General features: G+C 43.0%; 1 protein-coding gene across 1 annotated transcript; it reads right to left on the bottom strand.

Annotated features, from left to right (window-relative positions):
- Positions 1-201: 201 nt before the first annotated feature.
- agla (amylo-alpha-1, 6-glucosidase, 4-alpha-glucanotransferase a) lies at positions 202-25,794 on the bottom strand. Its single transcript, XM_070973754.1, has 35 exons — positions 25,705-25,794; positions 22,379-22,507; positions 20,649-20,859; positions 20,236-20,405; positions 19,376-19,579; positions 17,904-18,085; positions 17,247-17,358; positions 16,593-16,719; positions 15,814-15,916; positions 15,395-15,492; positions 14,922-15,061; positions 14,448-14,635; positions 12,976-13,099; positions 11,879-12,042; positions 11,646-11,747; positions 10,378-10,533; positions 9,941-10,091; positions 9,665-9,789; positions 9,438-9,550; positions 9,160-9,294; positions 8,668-8,798; positions 7,019-7,155; positions 6,513-6,646; positions 6,222-6,397; positions 5,802-5,904; positions 5,588-5,711; positions 4,806-4,907; positions 4,481-4,592; positions 3,238-3,373; positions 2,834-2,946; positions 2,468-2,679; positions 2,247-2,344; positions 1,043-1,130; positions 747-880; positions 202-406 (listed from the first exon to the last, which is right to left on the bottom strand). Exons 2-35 carry the CDS (start codon positions 22,464-22,466, stop codon positions 289-291), a joined length of 4,611 nt encoding a protein of 1,536 aa, XP_070829855.1. The 5' UTR covers positions 22,467-22,507; positions 25,705-25,794; the 3' UTR covers positions 202-288.

Here is a 25,794-nt window from a genome sequence, read left to right as displayed (position 1 = left end):
GACCCCACACTGATCACAGGAAATGATGTCAGAGGTCTGCTGGTAGAACTGCTAATTTACAGACTGAGGGTAGAAACACACAGAGAGCAGTGAGCTGCTGAGGCCGGCTGGATGGCAGGCAGTGCTCAGGGCAGTTCAAACAAATCAACTGTGACCTGAAAGAGGAGGACAGTGATGGCGGCCTCGCAGCTTTCTGTGTAGTTCTTCTCAAAGCCCAACAATTCAGGTTCAGGACGGTAAACAGCATCACATCAGAGGGAGGGGGGCTGGGGGGAGGGGGGCAGCCATTCAGAGGTCATAGAGGACCTCCAGCACAGTGGCCAGAGACCAGGCCTGGGTCTCACAGCTGAACGGGCAGTACTGGCCATTCTCATTGGTCAGCTCCGGCAGACCCTTCCATGGAGACCTGGGAAGGCAAACGGAGGGTCAGAGCTGTCAAAACACCAACGATGAAGAGAGCAGTAAGATGATTCAGACCAGTCAGAGACCAGTTAGTGAACGTTCCACTCATTCAGCATGCATTATCTCTTCATTCAAGTTAAAAAGAAAAAAAAACCTTAATCCATTGAAAATGGAAATAAGATGAAGAGAGGGGACCAGGGGTGTGACAAATAAGACCACTTACAACCCTGCAATTTGGAAAATGACACTTGAAAGTGCTTGAAAATGTTGGATCTCACTGCTGATATGTCATCTGTCACCTGTCGTGACTTTACCGTGTGAACCAAAGCAGCTGACCGTCCTACCTCTCCAGGTGGGTGTAATGTCGTGACAGAAGGTTCTTCACCAGAGTGACTGTTTCGCTGTAGGTTTCTTCTCCCAGCTTCTTGGCAAAGTAGAGTTTAGCACGTAGGAAGTAGCCTATCGGCCACAGCCACTCCTGCTCACACACACACACACACACACACACACACACACACACACACACACACACACGCACACACACACAAATATAAACTGTTATGTGCGGTGAGGAATAAAAATATTCCTGTTTGAACAGCTTCTTCAAGAAAAGCACTTCAGACAAACTGTGCACACTCACTGGTCCCTGGTGGTAGTTGAAGCCTTTTGCCAGGTTGTAGTTGTCGTTGTCCAGAGCGTTGTCATAGACACCACAGTATACCATGTCACTTGGAGGACGACACAAACACAGTGTGAGTATGAGCCTGAATATAAAGCTGTCAGGTTACACAATGAGGTCACTGATTAAACAGAGAAGTGCATCTCCGCTTTTGAGTACGCCGCAAGTCTATTTTGGACAGACGACGCATCATTCTGCACAGAGCAGACTGAGCGAAACAGGAAGTCAGACACAGGAAGGGTGTAGTGCATCCAGTGCATTTTCAAAATAAAGCACCCTGTGCAGACTTCCAAACATACATCAACAATAAACACAATCAAAACAGACAAAAAAGGAAATCCTTTGACGACAAAGTCCTCATGACAGAAGCTCAAATATCCAGGAAAAATGACTAAACCAGCAAAATCTCAGCACGTTAACAAAACAAAGAAGGCAAAGCGATCAACTTCCATAATGCACCCAGAGGGGTTTGCAGCTGCACAGATGATGGAACGATGACGCAATGCATATGCTACAGCACAGAGACGTGCCGGGTGGAAAAAAAGTTTTACGCTCCCTGTTAAATAGTCAAGAAGCATAACAGCCACCTGACTCATGGCTGAAGAGCACCATGTCCTGAACACACACACACATTACAAACACTACTGTGCAAACATTAAAGACTACTACTACTACTAAGTCCAGCACAGTATGATGGGAAATATGGGCCAGCACTATAGCAAAAGAGGTGTGTGTGTGTCTCTGCTCCACCCAGGTTGCAAAATGGAGATAAATACAATCATTTAGTATTTAGTTTATCACCCTCACATTTCTGCATGTATTGTTGAAAAAACAGAAGCATAAATGAACACATCAGATCGTGGTTTCATCCATCAGATGCAGCTGAAACACAGGAGCCTGCACAGAGCTGCAGACAGCTGCATGGACTAAAATAGAGCGGATCTGTTGCCTGACAAGTGCAAGCAGCAAAAAGACGTCAGCAAAACCCCTTCAGAAGCAATCATAAGGTACGCTCACGTATTACCACCAACTAATGTGTGAAAGTAGTTACTAATGTGCAATAGATGACATGAAAGTTACTTGAGCACACTGGTGAATACAGTAGATCTACCACATGTGTACTTGTTGTTTGTGTGTATTGAGAGTATATGAAGGTATATATTACTCAGGGTCAAGTGTCTTCATTCCCAGTGGTCCCAGTAGTTTCTTCTCAGCCACCTCCAGAGCCTTCCAGGCTTTCTCCACTGAAAACAGCTCCGGAGCCTTTAAACACAGACACAGTGTCACGCAGCCAATCACACTCAACACCCATGAAGACTTATTAGCCAATAAAGTTAGGCGCAGTCACAGACGATTCAGACTGGGCGCAGGTTTCACTCTGCTTACCACCACCATGGCGATGGTGAAGTTGGGTCTCAGCTGGTAGTCGCACCAGGGGCTGGAGGCTCCATAGCTGTCCTTATAGATGCCTTTTTTATGCACCAGATCAGGGTGTTTCTCATTGGGGTCATTTGGGGCCCCAGACACCCAGAAGCCTGCTTCAAAGGACTGCTGGAGCTGCTGGTTCCACTGGGAGTACGAGATAAACACTTGTTTACCTGGAACACAACAGAAGGTGTGTATTACAGATGACTGCTGAGAGTTCAGACGGAGAACAGGAGACATCCTCTACCTGAAAATAAAGCTCAATGCTCAGTGTTTGTTGGTGTGTGTGTGTGTGTGTGTGTGTGTGTGTGTGTGTGTGTGTAATACCATCTCTGTGCACTGAAGCTCCATCATAAGGGAACAGTCCTTTGGCATGGAGCTCCACAACCCAGCGAACAACCGACTTACTGAGACCAACTATCTCCACTGCTGCTCCATCTCTGAACCGGAAGTGATAAAGAAAACTGATTAGACGTCATTACTGATTTACCACTTAACTATGTTTTCATTTATCTGTTTCATTATTTGGTCTGTTTCATTATAGACACATACAGTTACACTACAGTGACATAAAACAGGAGAACAGCAAATGCTCACATGTGGAACTCGGCAAAAATCAAATGCAGCATCAAAACGTGATACAAAGTGCAATGAGAAATGCAAACTTTCTGACTGGCATGCCTGCGATCAGTGTGTGTGTGTGTGTGTGTGTGTGTGTGTGTGTGTGTTACCTTGGAGTAGCAGGCATGCCTTTGTTCCTTGCCCTCTCGCTCTCTCCCATTTTGTCCATCCATGTGCCGCAGTTAAAGCGGTTTCCTCCAGTCACAAAACCTGTGGCTGGGTCCACCTTAGCAACCACGCTGAACCCTGGGAAGGAGTGGCAGAGCTCAGAGATACTGTGGCTGGCATTAAAGAGGGTTTGTGTGAGGGAAATCCTGAGTGTATACACAGCGTGTAGGTCAGCAGACTTCCTTATGTTCAGAGTCACATACCCATGAGAATGTTCCCAGATATGTAGATGGGAGATGGGAATAACCTTATCTGGACAAGCAGTGAAGCTCAAAGGCTCAGTAACAGGCTCAGTGCTTCTCCTCAGCAGGAAGTAACCTTCAGAGTTTGGGTGGAAATATGCAAATTCTCTTGTACCGATCTCCTCGATCGTAAGACGTCTGGGTCTCCTGAAACTTCTTCAGTCACAAGTTAACCAGCTCTCAAGATTTCCTTCCCAGTTTACAATTACAATTACAACTTCATTTGGCAGATGCTTTTATCCAAAGCAACGTACATATGAGATTGTCATACATCACAAGAAAGGTTCTAGATGGGAGAGAACAACAAGAATAAGTGCCCTAACGCAACTTTCTGGTCCAACTGGACACAGGTGCTACAAGATGCTGCTACGAAGTATAGTTCAAAAAGTGCATAGAGTCTCTAGAGTTTTGTTTTGTTTTTTTGTAAAGAACAAGGTGTTCAATAAAGAGCTTGGTCTTAAGTCTTTTTCTAAAGATTGCAAGGGACTCTGCAGAGCGAATGGAGTTTGGTAACTCGTTCCACCACCTGGGAACCACAGGAGAAAAGAGTCTAGGTAGAGACTAAGGGGTTTTTGGAGCTGGCAGCACCAGGCGCTGTTCCTGGGCAGAGCGTGGTCAGCGGGAGGGAGCGTAAACCTGAATGAGGGAGTTCAGGTAGGTCAGAGCGGTTTTGGTGGCAGTTTTGTAGGTGAGCATCAAGGACTTATACTTGATGTGGGCAGCTTGTTTGGAAAGCTGCTGGTGCAAAGTGCTCTAAAGTTTGGCTCCATGGAAGCTTGGAGCTGCATAGAATTACTGTTGGTTCTAACACTGGGACGCCTCCACTTACATTACACCATTTGTGCATTTATAGTTTAACACACACACACATACCCACACATGCATGCACTGATGCACACATAGATACGCATGTGCGCACACACACACACAGTCCCTGTCATACCTTCATCTCTCATGTTCATGTCTATCTTGGGTCCAGCGTTTCTCTCTCTGAAGGATATTCCCTCCAGGTGGCGCTGCAGAGCCTCCTGGATCACATCATACAGAGGCTGCTCCTACACACACACACACACACACACACAGACAAAAATATACACTGCACATGTAAAGATACACATTAGTTTGATGATGTGAGCGAGCGTTTGTTTGAAAAGTGTGCGTAGGATTTGAACATTTTAAACTCTGATGACAAGTGGACACTGTGACAGAGACAAGGACACGCCACTAAACTGTATCTGTGTGTGTGTGTGTGTCTCAGCTGTACGTACCACCTCTCCAGGTTTGCAGGGTTCACAGTCATCAGTGGGGTACATGCGTGTGATGGGGCAGTGAAGGATCTCATGTCCTTGAGGAACGTGGGTAGCATAGTCCTGAACAAAAGCACACAGCAGTATGAATAATTAGGTTGAATACACATTTAGATAGACAGAAGTAACTTTATAGAGGAATGAAAACAGATCAACAGCAAAAGAAACAGAGGCATAATGACTGTGAACAACTGCGGAGAAGAAACATTTGGGAAAGTGTCTAACTTAAAGATCTACAGTATATAACCCTTATGTCAGACAGTTTGAACCAAACTTTGGTTCAAATGCATTGAAATGTGGATCACCTCATCTCACCTGACATAAGGCATGTAGCTCTAAACGAGTTATGACTCGACTAGCAATCCTGAGAGTTCTGGCTGAATGCAAGAGTGTGATGGTGCATAGTCAGATAACTGTGTCACTCGAACTGCTGACCCGACAGAGGATTCCTAGCAGCTCTGCAGCCTCCAGCAGCAGCAGTCTGACGAACTCTGATAAACTCACTCACTGCACACCACATGCCCTGCCTTTTCCAGGAGCTGGTAGAGCCAAAACCAGAGCTAAGTGAATACTGGACTCACATTCATCAGGTAGACACAAAGATGACTCCAAATAAATGCTAGAGCTCTGTGTCTGAGGGACGTGTAAATGAGTAACTGTTGCCAATAGATTTGCTTCAGCAACTTTACTGTATTTGGCCATAAGACAACTACTTCCCCATTACTCTGTATTGCAGTGCCTACCTGGATGCACTGCAGCCACCACCACACAGCATCACGACAATTGTATCTCGCACAGCGACCCTCACCCAGCAGGTTGGGGATCAAACCGTGACGCAGCGTCCCCGCAAAGGCCAGGATGATGTTACTGTGGAGAGCGTGAGACAGAAGGGTTCAGTTTGGGCTTCAGTTAGCGTGGGCTTTTACAGGCTGACGCAGTCAGTAATCTGATACGTACCGAGCCTCAGTGTGTCTCCCAGTGAGCAGCATCAGTCCCCTGAGAGCGATGAAGGTGTCTCGGCCCCAGCAACGGAAAATCCCAGAGGAGAAATGAGGAAGACCTAAAGCATACCAATTAGCATGTCAGCTAAGGAAGACATAAGTGCCCATCTACTGTATATATGTGTATCCTAATTATTTCATTTACTACTACATGAACTCAGGAACACTTCATAACACTGTTGTCAGTTTGAAAATGTTTGCATTTCTTTTAAATCCACATTTTATAGGGCGTCCAAACTTTATGCAATCAAGGTTGTCATGCAAGCGTAATGAAGCAGTTTTTAATTTTACTTAAAATAATTTATTTTTTTTTTTTCAGTTTATTTAGTCTTAAATGTACCCACAGAAACACCACAAGTGTCTGTTACTAGGCTACCTGCAGCCAGGGACACACAGCACTGCTCCTTCCGGCCTGTGATTGGACTGACGCGGTAGGGAACGTCCTCAATTTTCGCAGAAATGGGAGGGAGCGCAGGGAAGCGTCCCACACCACACATCTGAACTGAACCCAGCGCCAGGTGACGAACAAAGCTGGAGCCGTTCTGGATGAAACTGTTTGGACAAGGAGACGGACAGTCAGCAGCTCCGGCAAGACAGGAAATGCCCCTAAAATCTAAGATCTCCTCCCCTAAGATCTCAATAATAAAAGCTAGAGGTTCTTTCCTACCTTGACATGAGTTTGTAAGTTGCGTCCAGAGCTGTGGTGTAGGTTGACACCAGGATGGCGTCAAAATAACAGGGGATGAGATAGCGTGGGATGTGTTTCAAGTAGTTACACATGGCTGCCAACCACTGGCCCACCTGCAGACACACAGTGTACAGTGCCATGGATAAGCTGCTCCAGGATCATCTTCAGGACTGTGGATACTCTCACATGCCTGTGCATGCACTGCAAGTCAAGTGTTGGTCCATGACATGACATGGTGGTAAAGTGTCTCGTTTCTGCAGATAGCAGTGTTAGCAGCATCCTTTATACGTGAGTTTTAGCATTTTTTTCAAAGCTTTGAGCATCTTAAAAAAAATCCATTCACCTTCATCACACTGAAATCTCAGCAGAAGTGTCAGAGACAGATATCTCCGAACATGAACAAACGAAAGCAGGTGTAGAGATAAGTAAAAATATGGCTTTGTGCAATTTGGGTGAAGGCGTCGTTTAAGGGTTTAAAGCCTCACCTGTGCCAGTGGTCCCTCTCTGTGGATCAGTCTGTTGGCAACAAAGTCTATCAGCCAGTCTCCTTGTCTGAGGTTAGCACACACAGGATGGCCCAGGTCATTGTTGGGGCGGATATCAGCCAACACTGACATCAGACCTGCAGGCACACAACGACTACACTTACACTGTCATGTTAGGCCAGTGATGTAGAAATACCAAGGCCAAATAACAGTGGCAAGACAAAGCAAGTCTGCAAGAGGTTTGGTGAAGTGAAGTGCTTGAAGAAATGTTGGGGGCAATGCCTGCTCAGCGTTGTTTCAGTCTTAAACAAGGATCACACGCAAAAAACATTAACCTCAAAATGAGAAGAGATGATGGCGGATTTAGAGGTTAGCTACCTTCCATCTGCAGCCCCTGGTCAAGTGTAACAGTGTCCAAATATGCCATCTGTTGTATTAGAATTACAAAAATCTCTGTAAATAGTAATTACCTGACATGTAAGGCCTCCAGAGATAACAAATGGAATGTTTGAGACACAGTTTGTGTACCCTGACATTTGTTTTGGGGGGTTTCCCCCTTTATTAATTTGTCTCCTGCCGGTACCCCTCCCCTTTTTCCTCTGTGCTGCCTGGGAGAGGTAAGCAACACTGCGATCAGAGAAATGTACACGTTATCCCCTATTAAATCACGTCTATGTTTAGTTGCGATCTTAAAGTCATTGTCAAGTATGCTGACACATTCCTGTCCTTTAATCCATGTAGGAGCTCAAATGGGTCAAGAATGACCTGACTGTGTTTACTGCGTATAATATAAATACCAGCTCATTCATGCGATACAACTTCCAGTTCAGCTGGAAGCATATTCTGGTGTTTGATGACCACAAATGAAAAAGCAGATTGTGCAAAGGCACAAGTGTTCCTACCACAGCGGAACGCTGAAAACAGAGTTGTGTTTGGACAAAATGATGGTGATTTGATGATATCCTATCAAAAACCTTTTGCTTGGTTTGAAAGATTCACAGTTGTTTTCAGACTCACAGGCCTGGAACCAGCAGGATATACAATAATGATGTGGAAAAATCATAGGGTGGCTAAAATGTTTTTCAAGCTTCTAAATGTTAACAAGTTCCAAATATGACAATGTCATATGCCAGCCATCTGTTCAACATGGCTTTCAAAAGTCAAACTGGAATCAAACTTAAAAACTGAACCTCATCAAAACATTAACGTTTTTGTCCATTAACATTTTAACGTCCACCAACACTCAGCTGTGGACAGACAGTATGCTTCTCTTTATTAGTAAAATACATCGTCATGGTTTTCTTTGATTTCAAGGTAGTCACTCTGCCATATAAGATGCATTATGCAGACGTACACTTGTTAAAGTTGAGCAGCTGCAACAGTACTGTACAAAGTAAAAACACCAGTTCTGTTTCTTTTGGTGTTGTTCCTGAATGTGGAGAGACTCCAGACTTAGCGAGCAACAGCTGTCTGTCTTCATCTTTAGTGCATGTTTAGCATCATCACAGAGCAAATGTCTGTGTGACCACCAGTGTGCTCATTTTAATGAAGCTGTGTTATTTTACAGAATGTGGCACACTGTTGGAGAATACTATAGCTGTATCAATACTCTGTGTACTAAATAAACTGGATATATATGTATTTAGTACCTTGTAGACCAGCATATTTGAGGGTCTCCCACCCTGGGATACTGTAACAGCCTCCACCATCTTCTTCTTCTTCTGAGTGGCAGCGAAACAGCAGGACATTCAGGTCTGCTAACGTCAGCTTAGACATCAGCCTGTCAAACACACACAGCTGTAAAATAAACACTTCTGCTCCACTCTGAGGACTCTGGCATCCATTTCAGAATTCACACTGTCGCTCTCTGTTGTTTCAGCCATCCTGCATAACTATTACCTTGTTTACCAAACGTGATACTAAACATGGGTATGGTGTATATTCTGGACCTTTTGAAATGTTCTGTAAGACTGCACCATTCCATCAAATGCAAATGTTGGAGATGTTTTCTTTTCTTTTTTGTACACATGTCCAGGACGGCCTCAAGCAGAGACGAGGAGCAGTCTACAAAGGTCTGGAAAGGTCACGTCTCTCTAAGTCACGTCTCATTAAGGCACAGTGATGTGTACACATGCACTTACTGTGCCAGAGGCTTCTGCAGTGCTTCCGGTGGGTTCTCCTCTGCCACACTCCCCCTCCTGTATTTTGGGCTGAACTGGGACAGATAATACCTCAGCACACCCACCAGCTTCTGCGCCGTGGGGTCCAAACTAACCCTGTGAGGAAGAGAGAGAGTGAAAGAAAACTTAGTGACCACTGACAGAGCAGAATGTGTCATACATTTGCTTTTAAAAAAACATTTTAAAATATGCCTGAACTGGTTTTACTTGAGGTTTGTGCAGGTCTGTGTGTGGATTACCTGAAGGCAATGACGCTGCCAGGTGTCAGCTTCTGAAAGGTGATTTCCTGCACAAACTCTGATCGACCTTTAGACGTCACTCCAGCTTGCTTCACCACTGTACTCTCCTGTAGCTACATATACATGTAAAATATATATATTATAATGTTATCATTATTCTTTTGACTGACTTATTCAATGATGCACAGAATTACAATCATCCTAAAAATGATCTTAGCATTATTTACAGAAATATGTTCTTTTATTTCCACAGTGTATTCTGGCATGCCATTGATGTAGTTGCCATCCTTCTTATAACTCCCAGCATGGCTTTCCACTGTCCTTGCCTCCAGGACCACTTCCTCTATCTTCCCTTGAGAGAGAGACAGAGAGACATATTCTCAGCATTGTTCAGAAACCTGGTTAACAGATTCTTTGACACAATCTTGGCATTGTATTATATAAAAACATTTAGAAATACACCCTTGATTTCTAACATGAAGATCGTCATTGTGTCGTCATACCAGGTATGAACATGGGTGGGACGTTGGTGCCGTACTGGTGGGTTTTGGGGTTCAAGAAGGCTGTCCTGCACACTGACACCACAGACTGGTGTGTGCTGGGACAGTGACGGGTAACAGCAACAATGTCTGCATCAACCTGGTCTACATACACCTGGAGAGGAAGATGATTAGAGATTAAAACGTGATCTCCAGGAAAGGCAGTGCAGAAACAACAACTAGCTTGCCGCATCAGAGATGGAGATATTTATGGTCATGCTAACGTTGTTTTTTCCATGAACAGATTGCTGAATGAGCTGAGACTGTAGGTAGTGGGAGCTGATGTTTTGTTCTAATAACACACACACACACACACACACACACACACACACACACACACACACACACACACACACACACACACACACACACACACACACACACAAAGTGCTCTATTGTACCTGTATGAATCCCTGGGCAGCCAGCTCCTGGTGCAGCTTGTTGAGGGCCAGTTTCCCAGCTATGATGCCAGTCTGGAATCCAACCTCACCAACAGAGGAGGGGGACGCTGAGGGGTTCCACTTGGGATAGAAACGCTCCTCTTTCACCACAGAGATCTACACACACACACACACACACACACACACACACACACACACACACACACACACACATTAATGTTTCCATGATTTCTGGGGACATTACATAGACTTACATTCATTTCCTGGAGACCTACCCTCACCATAACCATAACCACTACTTACCTGACTCTACTCTAACCCTAATCCTAACCTTAACACAAGTCTTCATCACGGGGACCTGCATTTTGTCCCCATAATGTGACTGTGTAAACAGATTTATGACCTCACAACATGAGTAATGTACACAATCACTGTTAAGTTCAGTTCTCCTAGCAAGGTTAAGTTAAGCCGATGTGTGTTTGATGCTAGGTGTTGAATGTGGACGATAGAATATAGCACCACATACACAATAGCAGTGTGTGTGTGTGTGTGTGTGTGTGTGTGTGTGTGTGTGTGTGTGTGTGTGTGTGTGTGTGTGTGTGTGTGTGTGTGTGTGTGTGTGTGTACTGTACGTAAAGTAGTTTATAGCCATCCATGTACAAATGTCAGTAGTGAGCAAGTGTGTGACTCATTTACAAGATCCTACAGTCAGTGCTGGGGAATCAGTGCTCTTTGAGTTCAGATCAGTGAATTTGTTTTAGAAAAGAACTGTTTTTAAATCTTTACTGAGTAGAAAACCATAGAATGAGACTAAAATGATGGTGTGAAAATCCAAACCTGTACGCAGACAATAAGCAAAGATGAACATTCAGAGTGAAATGTGAGGGGCGTGATGTGAAGCATGTAGCTTCACATTAACAGGGAGCATAACTGTTTGCTGCTTAGCAGTACAATTCAAACCAGCACCTGAGTGCCTGCAGGACACTGGTCAGCCCGCTCTTTAATGTGACACTCTAGCTCTACATCGTGCTTTTCAAACTACAGACTTCACAACTTTAGAGAAAATAAACTAGCATTTGCCACATTTTCAAATTTGCAATAAATGAGCCAATTTGGTTCTTAGACAAAAAAAGCTAAATTTTGGCTAAACAGGAATACTGTTAATCCAAAATGATCCCAGATGGAAGTCTGAGCTTGTGTGTGTGTGTGTGTGTGTGTGTGTGTGTGTGTGTGTGTGTGTGTGTGTGTGTGTGTGTGTTGTAAATAACCTGATGTGGCACTAATTCATCATATCCTCTGGTGGAACCAGTAGCGCAGCAGGCCATAGAGACTATAGCAGAGCTGGGAAGGGAGTCCAGAGCTGAACGCAGCTGTATAACAAAGAGAGGCAAACAGAGGCTTAGATAAAATAAAATACAATAAAAAATATAATGCATATTCGTGGCCATCAGTATCTTCAGTCATTCAGGTTCATGCAAACCTGACCCTGACAGGGACTCACCTGTATGGGACACTCGTTGTCATGGGTTACATCAAGGAACATGGCATGGGCGATGGAGGGCATCAGTGGGCGGAGACTGGGCTGAACAAAAGCTCCAACTGGCTCCCCTCCATAACGATAGACCAGTCTACCTTCTTCATGGCTGTCACCGGCTGACATGGCCTCTGTGGACAGGGAAGTGTTCATGAGAGGGACGACAGTTATCGCAACACAATCCATTCTGCTGCAGCACTGTGGGTGACTTCACACATTCAAGCTGGGCCGCATTCCAGTCTGCCAGTGCAGGTGCTTTGCCTCCGAGAGCTGATGGACAACACAAGCTTACCTGCAGTAAAGACATTTAGAGCTCACGGGCATGACTGCTCCAGAATATGGCCTATTTTGTACATTTTCTATGGGTGAAGTGTGTGCACATTCATGCAAAAGTATTCAGGTGTAAGACAAAATATTTCAGTGCAAGGCACAAAGCAGAAAGGTCTACACACCGTGAAAATAAATGGCTTAATTCTCTTTCAGAGGCGATGTTGTGATCTACAAGATCTTCAGTGAGAAGGCTATTTAGTTTTCTCTTTGACGCTTGTCTGAAGAAGATCTTGTAGATGAAAACATTTCCTATGAAGGTAATTGGACGAACCATCTGTCTATCACCATCTATCATGGGCTTACATCAACCAATCATATCAACAACCCATATGACAGAGTATGAGAGTAAAACGAAGCCAGTTGGGTCAAGAGTGAAAACATCTGTGTCGTTCTTTGTTCTACCTTCAGTGAAGAAATACTCTCACTGGTGCTACAGCAGCATCTACACTAACCTCTGTAGGTTAGGACACCACTGTTGTTTTCGAGCAAACAGTTACACCTAAACCACGCATTTCCTCGCTGGAAACTGATTGGTCCCAACAACTGTGTTTTGGCCATAAGAACACATGTGATCTTGTGAATCCAGCTGCCTTGCATGGTACGTGTATATTATATATAATATAGATAAAATGCACAGCATAAATACCCACCTTGGTTTCCTAACCTGTGTGCTTTATTAGTGTTAATCTACATGTTGCAGTGTGTGTGCATTTTCACCAAATAAATGACTGTACCTCGTATGAGCGATGTGATTCCAAGCTTGGTTACGAAGATATTATCCAGCTCCTCACTGCCAGTGAACAGTTCAGCCACCACATACAGGTTAGGACAAACTGCTCTGGCCACATCCAGCATGAACTGGTCAACCACGGCAAGGCAACACATACAAACCAGTGCAGTCAGAGCAAGAGGTCACGATTTTTAGAGAAAGGGAGAAAGAGGAGGAGGTTGGAGAGGGGATAAGAGGAACGTGAACGGGATGTAGCCAGTTAGTGATAACAGGCATCAAAGTAACCACAACATGCAGTCATACAGCCCAGGAACACAGAAACAGAGAGGATGACAGAGACAGAGAGGAGGTGTTTGGGTATGGAGAAGAAGGATGCAGAACAATACAATGAAAAGAGAGGAGAGAGACAAAAACACAAGTTCGTTAATGTACGAGAGGTGTACCTCGAATAAGGCTGCTAATTCCCAGCCGGTTAACAAACACATTGTCAATGCGCTCGCTGCCTGTAAACAGCTCAGCGATCACATACAGATTGTGTCTGACCGATCTGGCTGCATCTAACATGGCCTGGACAAGACAATACAGCAGCACCACAGACAGGGAGAGAAGAAGGGTGTGAGTGTTCAGAGGTTAACACTGATATACAGTATGCTTTCATGATGTTCAGTCTGCACTTAATTTGACTGTTTTTTAACTAATCCTACAATCGTTCCTGATGTTAAAAATAGAATAAGAGGAAAAGGATACTCTACTGGCCGGTGTCCTGTCTGTATTTATGCCTGAGTGCATTTTTAGCACATTCTGTTTCCTGCAGGTGTGTCATAAGAATGCGGCCATAATGAGAAACAGGGTTGTTTTGTTTTCAGGCCAGATAGCTCATTGTCAGGCAAGACATTTCTATTCCTGAGCATCAGACTGGTGCAGCAGGGCCAGTTTTCAAATGAATCGGGTGAGCACAGCGTTCTGCCTAAGCAACATTTCACCATTGGTTTTGGTAGTAACTTGACACTTTGACATGCATGAAATCTACTGCTGCATCACAAGGCAACACAACTGCACTGAAAAATCAGTACATTTAACATGGAGTTGGCTCTTTACATGTTCAGAAAGGCCAGTGTGTATTTTTACAATTTATTCATGTTACAACCCCCATTCCAAAAAAGTTGGGACACTGCAGAACTTAAATAAAAACAGAATGCAATCAACTGTGTTTACGAAGTGTTCCTGACTCCATGTAGTAATCTCCTTTATCCAATCATGTGCTCACAAAGTGGTGAATCTCGCTCCATCCTCGCTTGTGCCTCTTTAATACCCAATCATGATGCACTCACCTGTTACCAGTTAACCTGATGGTTTGGTTTTTAGTTGAACAAAGGTGGTATCTATTAGAGTAGGGCTCTACTGAATTGCACTGTAAAGGAATTTTTAATTTTCAACTGTATAATATGATGATAATATGATAATATATGACAATACCTCAGCCACATGTAATGGTGTAGAGTGACAGTTGTCCAGCCTGACTCCATGGAAATATTTGGCTGTGATTTCAGTGTATTTCTGCATGTGGGCCCACAGGTACGGGCAGTCCTCAGGGCCCTTGCCATAGCGGAGCTTGACACTGTCACCCCAGCACACCAGCTCTCGACGCAGGTACACATTGGAGCCTGTAGGTAGCACAGATGCAGACCGGTACTGATGCAGTGAGTCGCAGTTTCATCAGTGCAGACTGCTCAACATATAACGTGAAAATAACTTATATTTAACTGAGATTCTCAGGTTGCTGTTAATAGACACAAATTGATGAGAGATGTGTAATCTCTTTGATGCAACAGGATGAAGCATGATAGACAGAGGGAGGAATGAGGATCGTCTCTTCCCCTTAGTTACAGTGTGTCTATGTGTCTCTGTTTATTCCTCTGGCCTTACACTTTCTAAGTTTAATATGTTTACCTGGCTCAGCAAAGTTACGCAACGGATCGTCACCCATCACCCAACCGTTGTGAGCCAAGAAGTGACACATCTTGTCTGGCTGCTCCAGCAGCTGCATCTCCTGCTCCAGGGTCATGTCCTGATGTGGGAAGGTGAAATACCTGACAGACAGATGAAAACACTCAGCCTCCCTTCACAGACAGCATTATCATGAACCTCATATTACTATGGGTCATTACTATCTATCTATAAGTTGTCTTGAGTAAGTGGCATGCTGCATACAACATTAGAGAAAATGCTGTACAACTGCTTCCAACAGGAATGAAGTTTGGAACGGTATTTCTGAGTTCTTCTTTGTCAAAATGATATTAAATCTGAGCTAAAAAGTACAGAAAGAAGTCTCTTCCATCCCTCCACCTCTTTTCTACCTCCATATACCAGATCTATCCCCCACCTTTTGCTTGTTCCCAAACCTTTATCTTTAGATTCGTTACCTGGTAACCAGAGGGTTTTTCTTGTTAACAGGACCAAGTTTAGGGCCGTGCTCTGCCAGACGCTCATACACTACATTTCCCACAATGCAGTTGGCAGCCTTGAGGGAAGAAGAAGAACATAAAGAACACTGATTGTGTATTTTGGGAACCCTCAGTGTGTGTCAGTGCACTATTTTGGTCATTAGCTAAAGGACATGAGGCATTTTGACATTTCCAGAATCTATATCAGCATCTCCTCTGTGACCACTGACAGCCACACCAACAGCTGTCATGTTTGGCTCCAGCTGGCTTCTACGTGCACTCACACAGGGCTGCTCAAACACGTTGGACTCGGTCACGTAGTATTATGCTGTTGTGCTGCATATTTGTACAGGTGCCATTAGCGCACCCTCCCTGGGCTATTTCACACTGAAGCTCACCTGCTCCTGATGCTGGTGCATGATGTGCTTCTGTTCTTCATTCAGCTCGTTCAGCTTCTGTCTCAGCCAACCACAGCACTCCTCAATGTGCTGTGGGGAGGAGCTACAAAGGGAGGTAATGTGGAACAAAAGATACCACTACTCTACTTTTTCAAAGTGCAACATACAGACATTATGTACACAGAAATAGTACATGAATGTATATGCCATGTCAGAGATAACGACTGGCGGTGTTGCTTTTGAACCTGTTCACACTTTTCTAGTTTATGATTTCTGGCTAACAATGCAATGTGAATCACAAGCCTATAATGCTGCACTGCCATTTTTAATATCTGAAACAGACTCACATGATGAAATGCTATCTATTGTGCTGGTTCTGTTCAACATGTTTCTCTTTTTGTAATGCACGGCAACAGTATCACACTTAAAGCGGTTTCCTGATATTTTAGAGTTGGACATGTCAGATTTAGAAGTAGAAGAGAAGGATGCTAACTGAGCCAAAAGCAAAACCTAACTGAAGGGATTTATTTTTCAAAGCTCATTGAGAGAGTCTCAGTTAACCGAAGCAAGTGCTGTTGGCAGCAAACCAATCATATGTTAGCTTCACAGAGAATACCTGGAAAGTTGAACCACCCAGTGGTGGAGAAAAGGAGACTTGACTGGTTTTCAAATCAACAGAAATAACTGATGAAAGAACTCAAAGAACCACTAAAACTCTCACTCTCACAACACGGGACGTTTGACCAATAACAGCTGTAGCTTGAAGTTTTCAGTCCTACCTGTGAGGTACAAATGTCTCCAGAGCAGAGTCCATGTCCACTGTGTTGCCATAACGACGGTAATTTGGGTCCTGAATGATCCTCAGGCCCTTCTTCCCTCCAGTCTTACTATGATCTGCCTTGGTGCCTAAAAACACATGCACACAAAAGATATTTAAAGTTGCTTAAGTAGCCTCTAAAACCAATGGCTCTGTCTATATTAGCACACTAGCAGCTTTCTAACTGATGAGCACAGGCACAGTAATCTGTCACCCAACAGGCTGAAATTGTGTTACTGCCCATTTTGTCTAGGTTTTCAATTCTTTTGACACAATGGTAATAAAACATGGAGAAAGGCATCTGCCCCTCAATGCAATCCACTGGACAGTCCTCATCGAAAACCAACAGAACATTGTAGAATACTGTTGGCATTCAGTACAGAGCTGTGGTATTTTATTAAAACAACTGTGGTAAAGAGTTAAAGAACAGGGGTTTCAGCCATGTTCCTCAGCCGTCACAGCAGACACACTATGCTTCTATTTCAATCAATACACAGGTGTTTCTGCAGGAACGTACTTTTACCCTTCAGGTCTGTTTTTCACAAACATAATGTCAGTGACTGTGCATTTAGAGTTGCAGTAATATTTCTAATCTTGGCTGATCAACAGTACAGACCATTCTGTAGCAGGGTTCTGAACTGCTCCACAGCATTGTTCACGTGGACCTGGTAGAACTCCCAGAGTTTGATCTGAGGATACAGGTCCTGCCACATCACACTGCGGATGGCCTGATACACAGAACATGCAGAGAGAGAGAGAAGCAAACACACAAATGATTAAATGAGCCTTTCACACTACAGCTTTCAAGGCCTGCAAAACACTGTAGAGAATGACATTTACGTCATAAGGTGGTACAATGAGTAAAGAATTAGCCATACCAGCTGTGTTGTTTACTCATTTCATTCTCATGTTTTTAATGTAGCTACATCAGTATGAGGTTGTCTGGAATCCTACAGAAAGCATGCACTACTTCTAACAAAGTCAGTAACAGAAGAGCTGAACTGAGCTCATGTGGGTTGCCTCTGTTATTTGTCATCCCTTTGAGGTTGTGGACATCACACTTAGGGAGGCTTTACTCGTGTCATTTAGTAATGCAGGAAAACACATTCAAGACAGGCTGAAAATGTTTACAGTCATATGATGCACAAATCCCACTGGTTGTCACATGTGTGTCTGCAACACATTCGTGAAATGCTAGTCATGGAGAGTGTCCACTCCTTTCATAGCCTGCACACTTGTGCAGTGAGCGCCCAGCTGAACTGTGTGCACTCACATTCAGATGACTCTCATTGGTAATGTCAGGAGGAAGTCCTTTATCTTTGTAGCGTCCCTCTGCTACTCTGGTTGTTAAATGGAAGATAGCTCTGTCTAAGACCCAGGCTGGTCGCAGGTGGGGTGAGTTCACCAGGTTGTAACCACACTCTGGATGTTCTTTGATCCACACACTGTTAGCAGCTGTACAGGAAAAGAGAAACACAGAATCTGAGTCACCGCCATTTAGGAATTTGTTTAAAACGATTTTTTTTTTTGCCATTTATGCTTTATTTTGACAGTGCTAGCTGCAGAGAGACAGGAGAGCGAGGATGAGATGCAGTAAAGGGCCTGCTACGAGAAAGACTCAGCCTTGTTATGTGCTGTCTGTATCTCATCTCATCTCTATCTCATCTGTACCAGATGAGCTATCAGAGCACCCCACCATTAAGCTCTTAGGAACAAGTGATGACGCTGTCTTAGGTATGATGAATGCAGGAGAACATACACAAATGCTGGCAACTATGGTGAGGATGAGCCAGAGAAGAATACTGCAGAGACTCTGCTCACAGCTGGGAAATCTTTTCAATCTTAAAATCTTGATTGGAAACAAAGTTTGAATTATATTTCAGTTTTCATGTTGCGTCCACGTTAAACATGGACCCTGGAGATTAGACAAATGTTGTTACTGACTGACTGACACACGACATCATAATGGTGTGAATCTAGAGGGAATATTTTTTTTTTTAACCTGTCTAAAATCATTCACTTAATCGTTCTCTTACACAGGAATGTGTTCTTGATCTTTACCTCACGTGATCACAAACTGCACACATACTTTAAATGGGTAGAGAAATTCAATGCATTATTAATGTATATAATGTATGTATGATGTCTTAATGGGGACATTTTTTTCTGTTTTTATTTATGTCTTAAACAGCATCCCATCCCAACTTTTTTGGAATCAGAGTTGTTTGATTGCTGCCATGAGTTTAAATAAAAGTGACCAGGGAGCTTCTTCAGACATGACACCCACATGATTGCCATCAGATTAATGATAAGTGGTGCATGTTAGACAGGGCTTTATGTAACTGTACAATTAAAACAGGTCCCAACAGGCTTTTGGCATTGTCATTACATATCTTAACTAAGTATTACATATATTGTGACTTTTAGAATAAGGATATAAATGTAAATGGAGCTGTTTTGGCTTGTATGTCCACAGGTTTTCAACACACAGCAAAAAGCTGCATGTGAATAGATAAAGGAGAGTGATGCAGAAACAGAAATCATGTCAGTTCTGTCAAAAACAAAAATGTGATTTCAGGAGCACAGTTGTGGCTTTACAAGAAGGAAGATCTGAGGATAATGACTTTCCAGTGCTGAGCAGAAACACCTTGCTATGGCCTAAATGTTCTTCACTTTGTTCTATTTCAGTCTGGTCTCCGCTCTGGCAGGGCTGTAAACGCAGCCAGAGTGCACCCAGTCACTCACCAGTATGATTATACACCACGTCTGTAATACACAGCATGTTCCATTCCTTCTTTAACTTCTCCACCAGCGCCCCCACATCTGCCCAGCTGTAGCTCTGCTCCACTGGGCTGAACTCAGGGTTAAAGGTCAGCTGGTCCGCCAAGGAGTAGCAGGACCTGGACTCTCCTAGAGTCTGCAGAGGCGTGAAGTGGATCATGTTGTATCCTGTGAGAAAAGCATGCATACACTGTTAATAAGCCCAAGCATCACACTGTTTAATAATGCTGATAATGTGCATGGTGTGTGCTCTAAAGGCTCCAGCCCCCTGTTACCCTGAACAGGACACAGCAGCCAACTGTCTTCACACACTGCCTCTTGCACAGAACACAGCACGGGGATAATGATTCATCTGAGTTGAGCCATTTGAGCTCAAGGTGAGGACTAAAATAACATAGAGTAAACAAACACTAGCTGTCAGTATGATCCAGTGACCTCTCAGGTTCAGGTGGAGATTCACAGACACTCTTACAACTCTGTCGGTCTCCTTTGTTCTGCTCTTCAGACAGGGACGCCGGGTGAAACAGAAGAAAATGGCACAAATTACTTCCCATCACCGCAGTCCACATACAGTATTTGTGCGTATACTTGGATTTTTCTTTTAACTCAAAGTCAGACTTGATTTGAAAGCATCCACTATATCTTAACAACCAATCCAGCAGCTAATTTCTTCACATGAATTAAAAACTGTGACCACAAAATAATGATAACAGATACATAAATCAACCAAAACAACTCTATTTTCCTGAAGTCACTAACCCACTCCAGGGCTCTGCTGCCCACTAACGCATTCCCACAAACAATGAAAGGAAATGCAAACACACCTGACTCCTTGGCTACCCGCAGTCTATCTGGCCAGTCATCCAGGTGTCCCAGGCATTTGGACAGGTAGGTCTGGATGGTGATGCAGTCCAATGGGAGGACATGATTGTCTGCTCCAACACGAAGGACTGGGTCGACAACAATGTAACCTTTTCCTAACTGCTCTGTGTCTCTGTGGAAAAAAAGAAGCATATAAAAAAAATGTTTCCAGGAAAATAATGGACAAAGTGGGGCTGAAGAAGCGATTTTAACTATCATTTAACAAGTGTATTAACTAGAATCGCACCTTGACAAACAAAAACCTGAAATATCCAAACTACAAGACATCAAAGAAGACATTATATCCTATATCCTATAATAATATCCTACAAGTGCACCTTTTCAAATGTGACGTCCATTATTAGACGGGTCTTACCCATATCCAAAGTAGTACTGATAGGACCCAGCAATCTTGAGGTCCAGAGAGCAGAACTTATCAGAGTCATCCTCGCTTCCTGTTGTATAGTTCCACGGCAAAACATGGAAGCTGTTTCTTTCAAACTGTTGGCCTTCAAGTGGATAGTTGGTGTACACCACAACCTTCTTCCCCTGAAGGCTAGGACCCAGACGGAACTGGAGCTCAAAACCTAAGGAGAGAGACATGTTCTGATTTTTTTCAACATATGGAACCATGAAAGACAAGCTGGTGTGTTAACAACCTCCTCCAATGAAAAGCAAGTTTCAGCCTTGTTAACATGTCCATATGGTGTTTTTATATATTGCAAGACATATGAGTGAAATAAGCAGTCACTGCCAAGCCTGTGCATTACCACCTCGAAACCGCAGTGGACCAATGACCTTCTCACAAACAGCCAGGCTTTCATTGGTCACACACCTAAAGAACCTATCCTGTCAACTTGGGGGTGGGGCTTCGATGAAACGAGGGTAATCAGATGGGATGCCAGGTGGAGCTACGCGTCTGTAGTTATAAGCTTTATACAAGCTTTTCTGTTTTCCACGTTGGCAACAAAACTTATGTTGAAGCCAAACTCTGTTCCATCCCTTTGTATTGGGGACACAGTGAGTACTTCTAAATATGTAGAGATGATGTTTTAGATGTTTTAATTAATGTCAAGAGAAGATCTTAAAAGATAAAAAAAAAGTCCACATGGTTTCCATTCTACCTTGAAGTTTAATGAATTGATGTGTGATTTTTGTGGGTGAAAGCATCAGTTTCATTTAAAAAGCTCTCATTCTGAGCTTTCTGCAGTCTCAACATCAGGCGTGTAGCCCTCTTCAACAAACACACACACTCACAGACTGCTCTGCAGCTCTGAAATAAACAAAAAGAAAACTTTACATGCAGTCACTCATAGCAAGGTTGGGCAAAAAAATATCAGACTTCCTGATTCTCCAGAGTTTGGACCATGACAGGCCTGTCTATATATAGTCCAGTTCCACAGCCAGCCCTCAAAATCCCTATCAGGTTCAGAGTGCTGTAAATGTCAAATGGTACACTTCTGCCTCCAAGAAAACTAGCTGCTCCTGCTTCTCTCTCTCTTTTCCAGGTTCTTATCCTGAGTCCTTGTATTATCTCTTTGTGAGTGCCAAATATGTATTTAGAAAAGCACTCTGGTTAGAAATATTCTCTCCACAGAGTCGTGCACATTAAGCTGCACCCACTTTTGAGAATCTCTTTTAGTTGAAAACATGTCACATCAAAGAAGCTGACAAGTCTCCAACTGCTGTTTCATTGGGCTGAAGAAGTTAATCTGCTTTATGTTTGACCCTTGAAACCTTGAGGAGGCATTCATTTAAATCAACAACATGCAATTTTTTCAATCCACAAACCATGTCTACCTGCATTACTACCTGAGCACAATCCATCATTGATTCCCAGAGCACAGAGTGTCAGGACATCCAGACAGCAACACTATTGTCTTAAAACCAGTCAGTTGGTTTTGTGTTTGATAACAGTCCTATTTACTTTATACTTCACCCTTACACCAGCATTAAAGCAAATCATATCAATACCTGAGTTAACTGCAGCACTGCAGCATGATACTGCTCTGTATATTAAGGAGAAGACTGTCTGGGCAGCCTAACACAATCAAACATGAAGTAAAGGGCGACAATGAAAGCACAGTTGTTTAAAACAAGCATTACCTTGTTCAAGTCTGAACAATGTCCTCTCTAAATTCTCCTTGTCGTTAAGCATGAGGACTCGGATCTGCTTCAGGTGTTGAGGCAACATTTCGAGAAGGTCTCGTTAAAGTGAAACTGATCCCTGGCCTCCTGTAAAGAGTAAAAAAAAACATTTTACAAGAATGTTCCAACCATTTAGCGACCACAAAACCCTTAAAAACACCTCAGTTTGCTCAACTGTTTTTCAGTTTCTTAAGTGTTTGAAATCTGTTAACCCTGAAGAAATGTTTCCTGTCCAATCAGTTGCACTCCACATTACCATGTGGAGCAATGCATTGACAGTATGTTGGCAATGAAAAAGTGCTGCACCACACTGACATTGCATTCAAATTGAACTCAGGCTGTTCTGTGTCCAATGGAAAAAATCCTGTTCCAAAAGCTTCTTGCACACAGTGACATGTTAGTGACAGGTATGTAGCACTTCAAACTGTGCAGACTGAAAAGAAGCAGGAAATCTGACCCAACAACATTCAGGGCCCTGTGCATACAGTGGACCTCAGATCAGGGTCCACAATGTGTACCCGTCAGCAGCCAAAGGTGAGTACAAATCTATACTGGCAAATATAATACACGAGGTCAGCAAACAGGACCTGTTCATTTGTGGCTGGAACTCACCGTATTGGTTATCTAATTAGTAAATATATTGTTTTTATTGACATCTGAACTGTTATTATTATTTTTTTAAATTAGTGCAGGAATCCAGGGTCAAGACTTATGACTGATTTGATAAAAACTTTTTAATTGACCCGTGTCATTTGTCCTTAATTCTTTGTCACTACTCAGCATCGTTTCTTAGACTCAGAAGTTTCTGAAAGTCATCCAAACAGCCTAATGTAGGTGACACATGAAAGAAGAACCTGGATGAACAAACCCTAACCCTTGCATGCAGGTCACAGGTGATACGTCCTTCACAGTCACCACACCTCAACCCAACTCAGCATCTATGGCAGACTGAGGAGCATGCCTTAGATGCTCTCCGACAGAGTTCCACAGACTTGGAGAGTATATAACAAAGAGCGCTAAATTGTTCTGGAGGCTTGTGGCGAGCACCTAACTAGGCCACTGTTTGTTGTTTGGGTCTCCACCTTGTATGTATTAACAGGAAATCATGAGACATACACAAAAAAGATGTGCAATAGTGCTGTTTGTACAGCCTAGTAGTAATGGCACCAGCAGAGCTCCAAAGATGCCAAATAATCTGTGACTGTACTACAGCATCAGTTACAAACCTGCTAATTTAACAAGTTAAAGGGAAACATTTCCCAAAACACAAAATGCACTCATATTCACATGTTGAAACTGACATAATAAGCACATATAAGTATATTTCTAAATAGCATGAAGATAAGAAGGGTTAAATGTTAAACAGGAACGTTTATGCAATCAGTTGATTGAGACATGCATTGTGCAAACAGCTGGAACACAGCTCCAGGAAGTACACAAAGTATGCAGGTTAGTTCAGGTTTGACTATTTTAACTGAAGAGCAGAACCAGTCAGAGTCACATGTGACAATTAATAAAAATATTCCAATATGGTGCTCTGCAATAGACCACTCAGTGCATATGGAGTAGTCACAAAATTAAAATGTTGCTTAACTGCACATTGCACATACACACAAATACATTAATGATAATAAATTCTATATTATACAAAAACATTCTGATAGAGGCCATTATGTATTACACATACTTAATTTTGATACTAGTAGTAAATATTGATGATATTGCTGTTATACTTCAATATATTGTATATTTTAGCAGAATTTTGACTTTGACTTGTTATGGACTATTTTTATTGTATGGCATTACTACTTTCATCTCAGTAAAGAATGTGAATAGCAGACATCATACACCACTGACTGTATTAGCCTCTTGGATTATGGGATTACATTACACATCCGCAAATTACAAATGACACTGTACTTTTGTTTCCTTACAGTGTGCAATCTAGTTTTCAAGGACTACAGCTAAATATTCAAACTACACAAATAAACAAACAAACAAATAAATAAACTAGCTTTAGGAAGGTGGGACATTATGTTTCACAAACATCTGATTCATAAACATGGACTGGCATGTCTTCATATCACAGACCCTAAAATGAGTAGAATCAGAATCCACAGACTTCCTGTTTTATAGGATTTAATTCGAGTAAAATCACATGGAAATATCTTGATGAGTTAGAATAACAACTGCATGTGCAATGCAATTTTTCTGTCATGGACACCTGGTTAGTACTTTTAGTTTGAGCATAGAGGTAGCCATGCATGAGTGCACACTTGCACACACGACCAAATCTTGCAGGATTTGGATTTGGGTTCAGTTCTGGAGTCAGTGGAGCAGATTAATGTAGAGTCACTGAACCCCGCTGAACCTCCTCCCGAGTCTGCGCAGTGCTTCGGTCCGACCAGAACAAGGTCAGGAATCTAGCCGTTAATGTCACACTAGCTATTTATAAAACTATTCCCTTTCGCTTGGTACATCGAGTCACCACCGACATAGACTGACAAACACACATACAGACGCACAATCACACTTAGATGACGACAGACAATTATTCGCCACGGTGATACACGAACCGGCAAAGCTAATGTCCCGTTTGTGGCTGGACTCCAATTTCCATTAAAAATACTGGTACTTTTGTGTTGCCTCGCTTCCTACCAGAGCCTTACTCCCCATAAAAAACAATGCAAGACCCCAGTTTAATTGTTAGAAACCACTTAACAATTCCGCATACGTATAATATAACTAAGGTGCCTTATTTTCATGAGGCAACATCATTAACTTGTGGTTCATTGTGTACTTCTTCCAGTCGGCTCCCACCAGAATGGCCTGCAGTGGGCGGTGCCGCCGAGTTGGAGTTTTCCTGAAGTAGCTAATGCACGGTCGGTCTTATTGTTTTAGTGCTTAATTTTAAACAACTTGTTGCATATAGTCACATAAGGGCACGACGCAAGATAACATTAAACATTAGCTCAGGTCAACTAATTGCAAGACAGAATTTTGAATGATTATCAACACTCATTGTCTCAAAATAAGTGACAATGTGTTTTCACATATGAAGGTGTAAAGCTGAATTTCCACGCGCAACGTGAAAAGCGTCACGTTAAACTGGTTAAAGTTACGACAGTTAGCTTAACTTGTCAGCTCGCTCACGTAGCTAACGTTAGTGATTTATCTTCCGACCTGCCAGCCTCTACCTGAGGATAAAACTTGCATACGTTTAATAATATCTGATTATACTGCACAACTACACTAAGACATGTTTAAATGTCAGGGGCCCTCACCTGTCAGTTGTGCCTTGGTCAGTCACAGCAGCAGGAGGGCAGCAGCACGGACTGACGGCTCTGTTTTTCCTGCATGGACAGTGGCTGAAT

This window comes from Chaetodon trifascialis, chromosome 11 (assembly GCF_039877785.1).
Source record: "Chaetodon trifascialis isolate fChaTrf1 chromosome 11, fChaTrf1.hap1, whole genome shotgun sequence".
Taxonomy (NCBI): domain Eukaryota; kingdom Metazoa; phylum Chordata; class Actinopteri; order Chaetodontiformes; family Chaetodontidae; genus Chaetodon; species Chaetodon trifascialis.
Note: the sequence above shows the minus strand (reverse complement) of the source record. Positions and strands in the feature narration are given on the sequence as shown.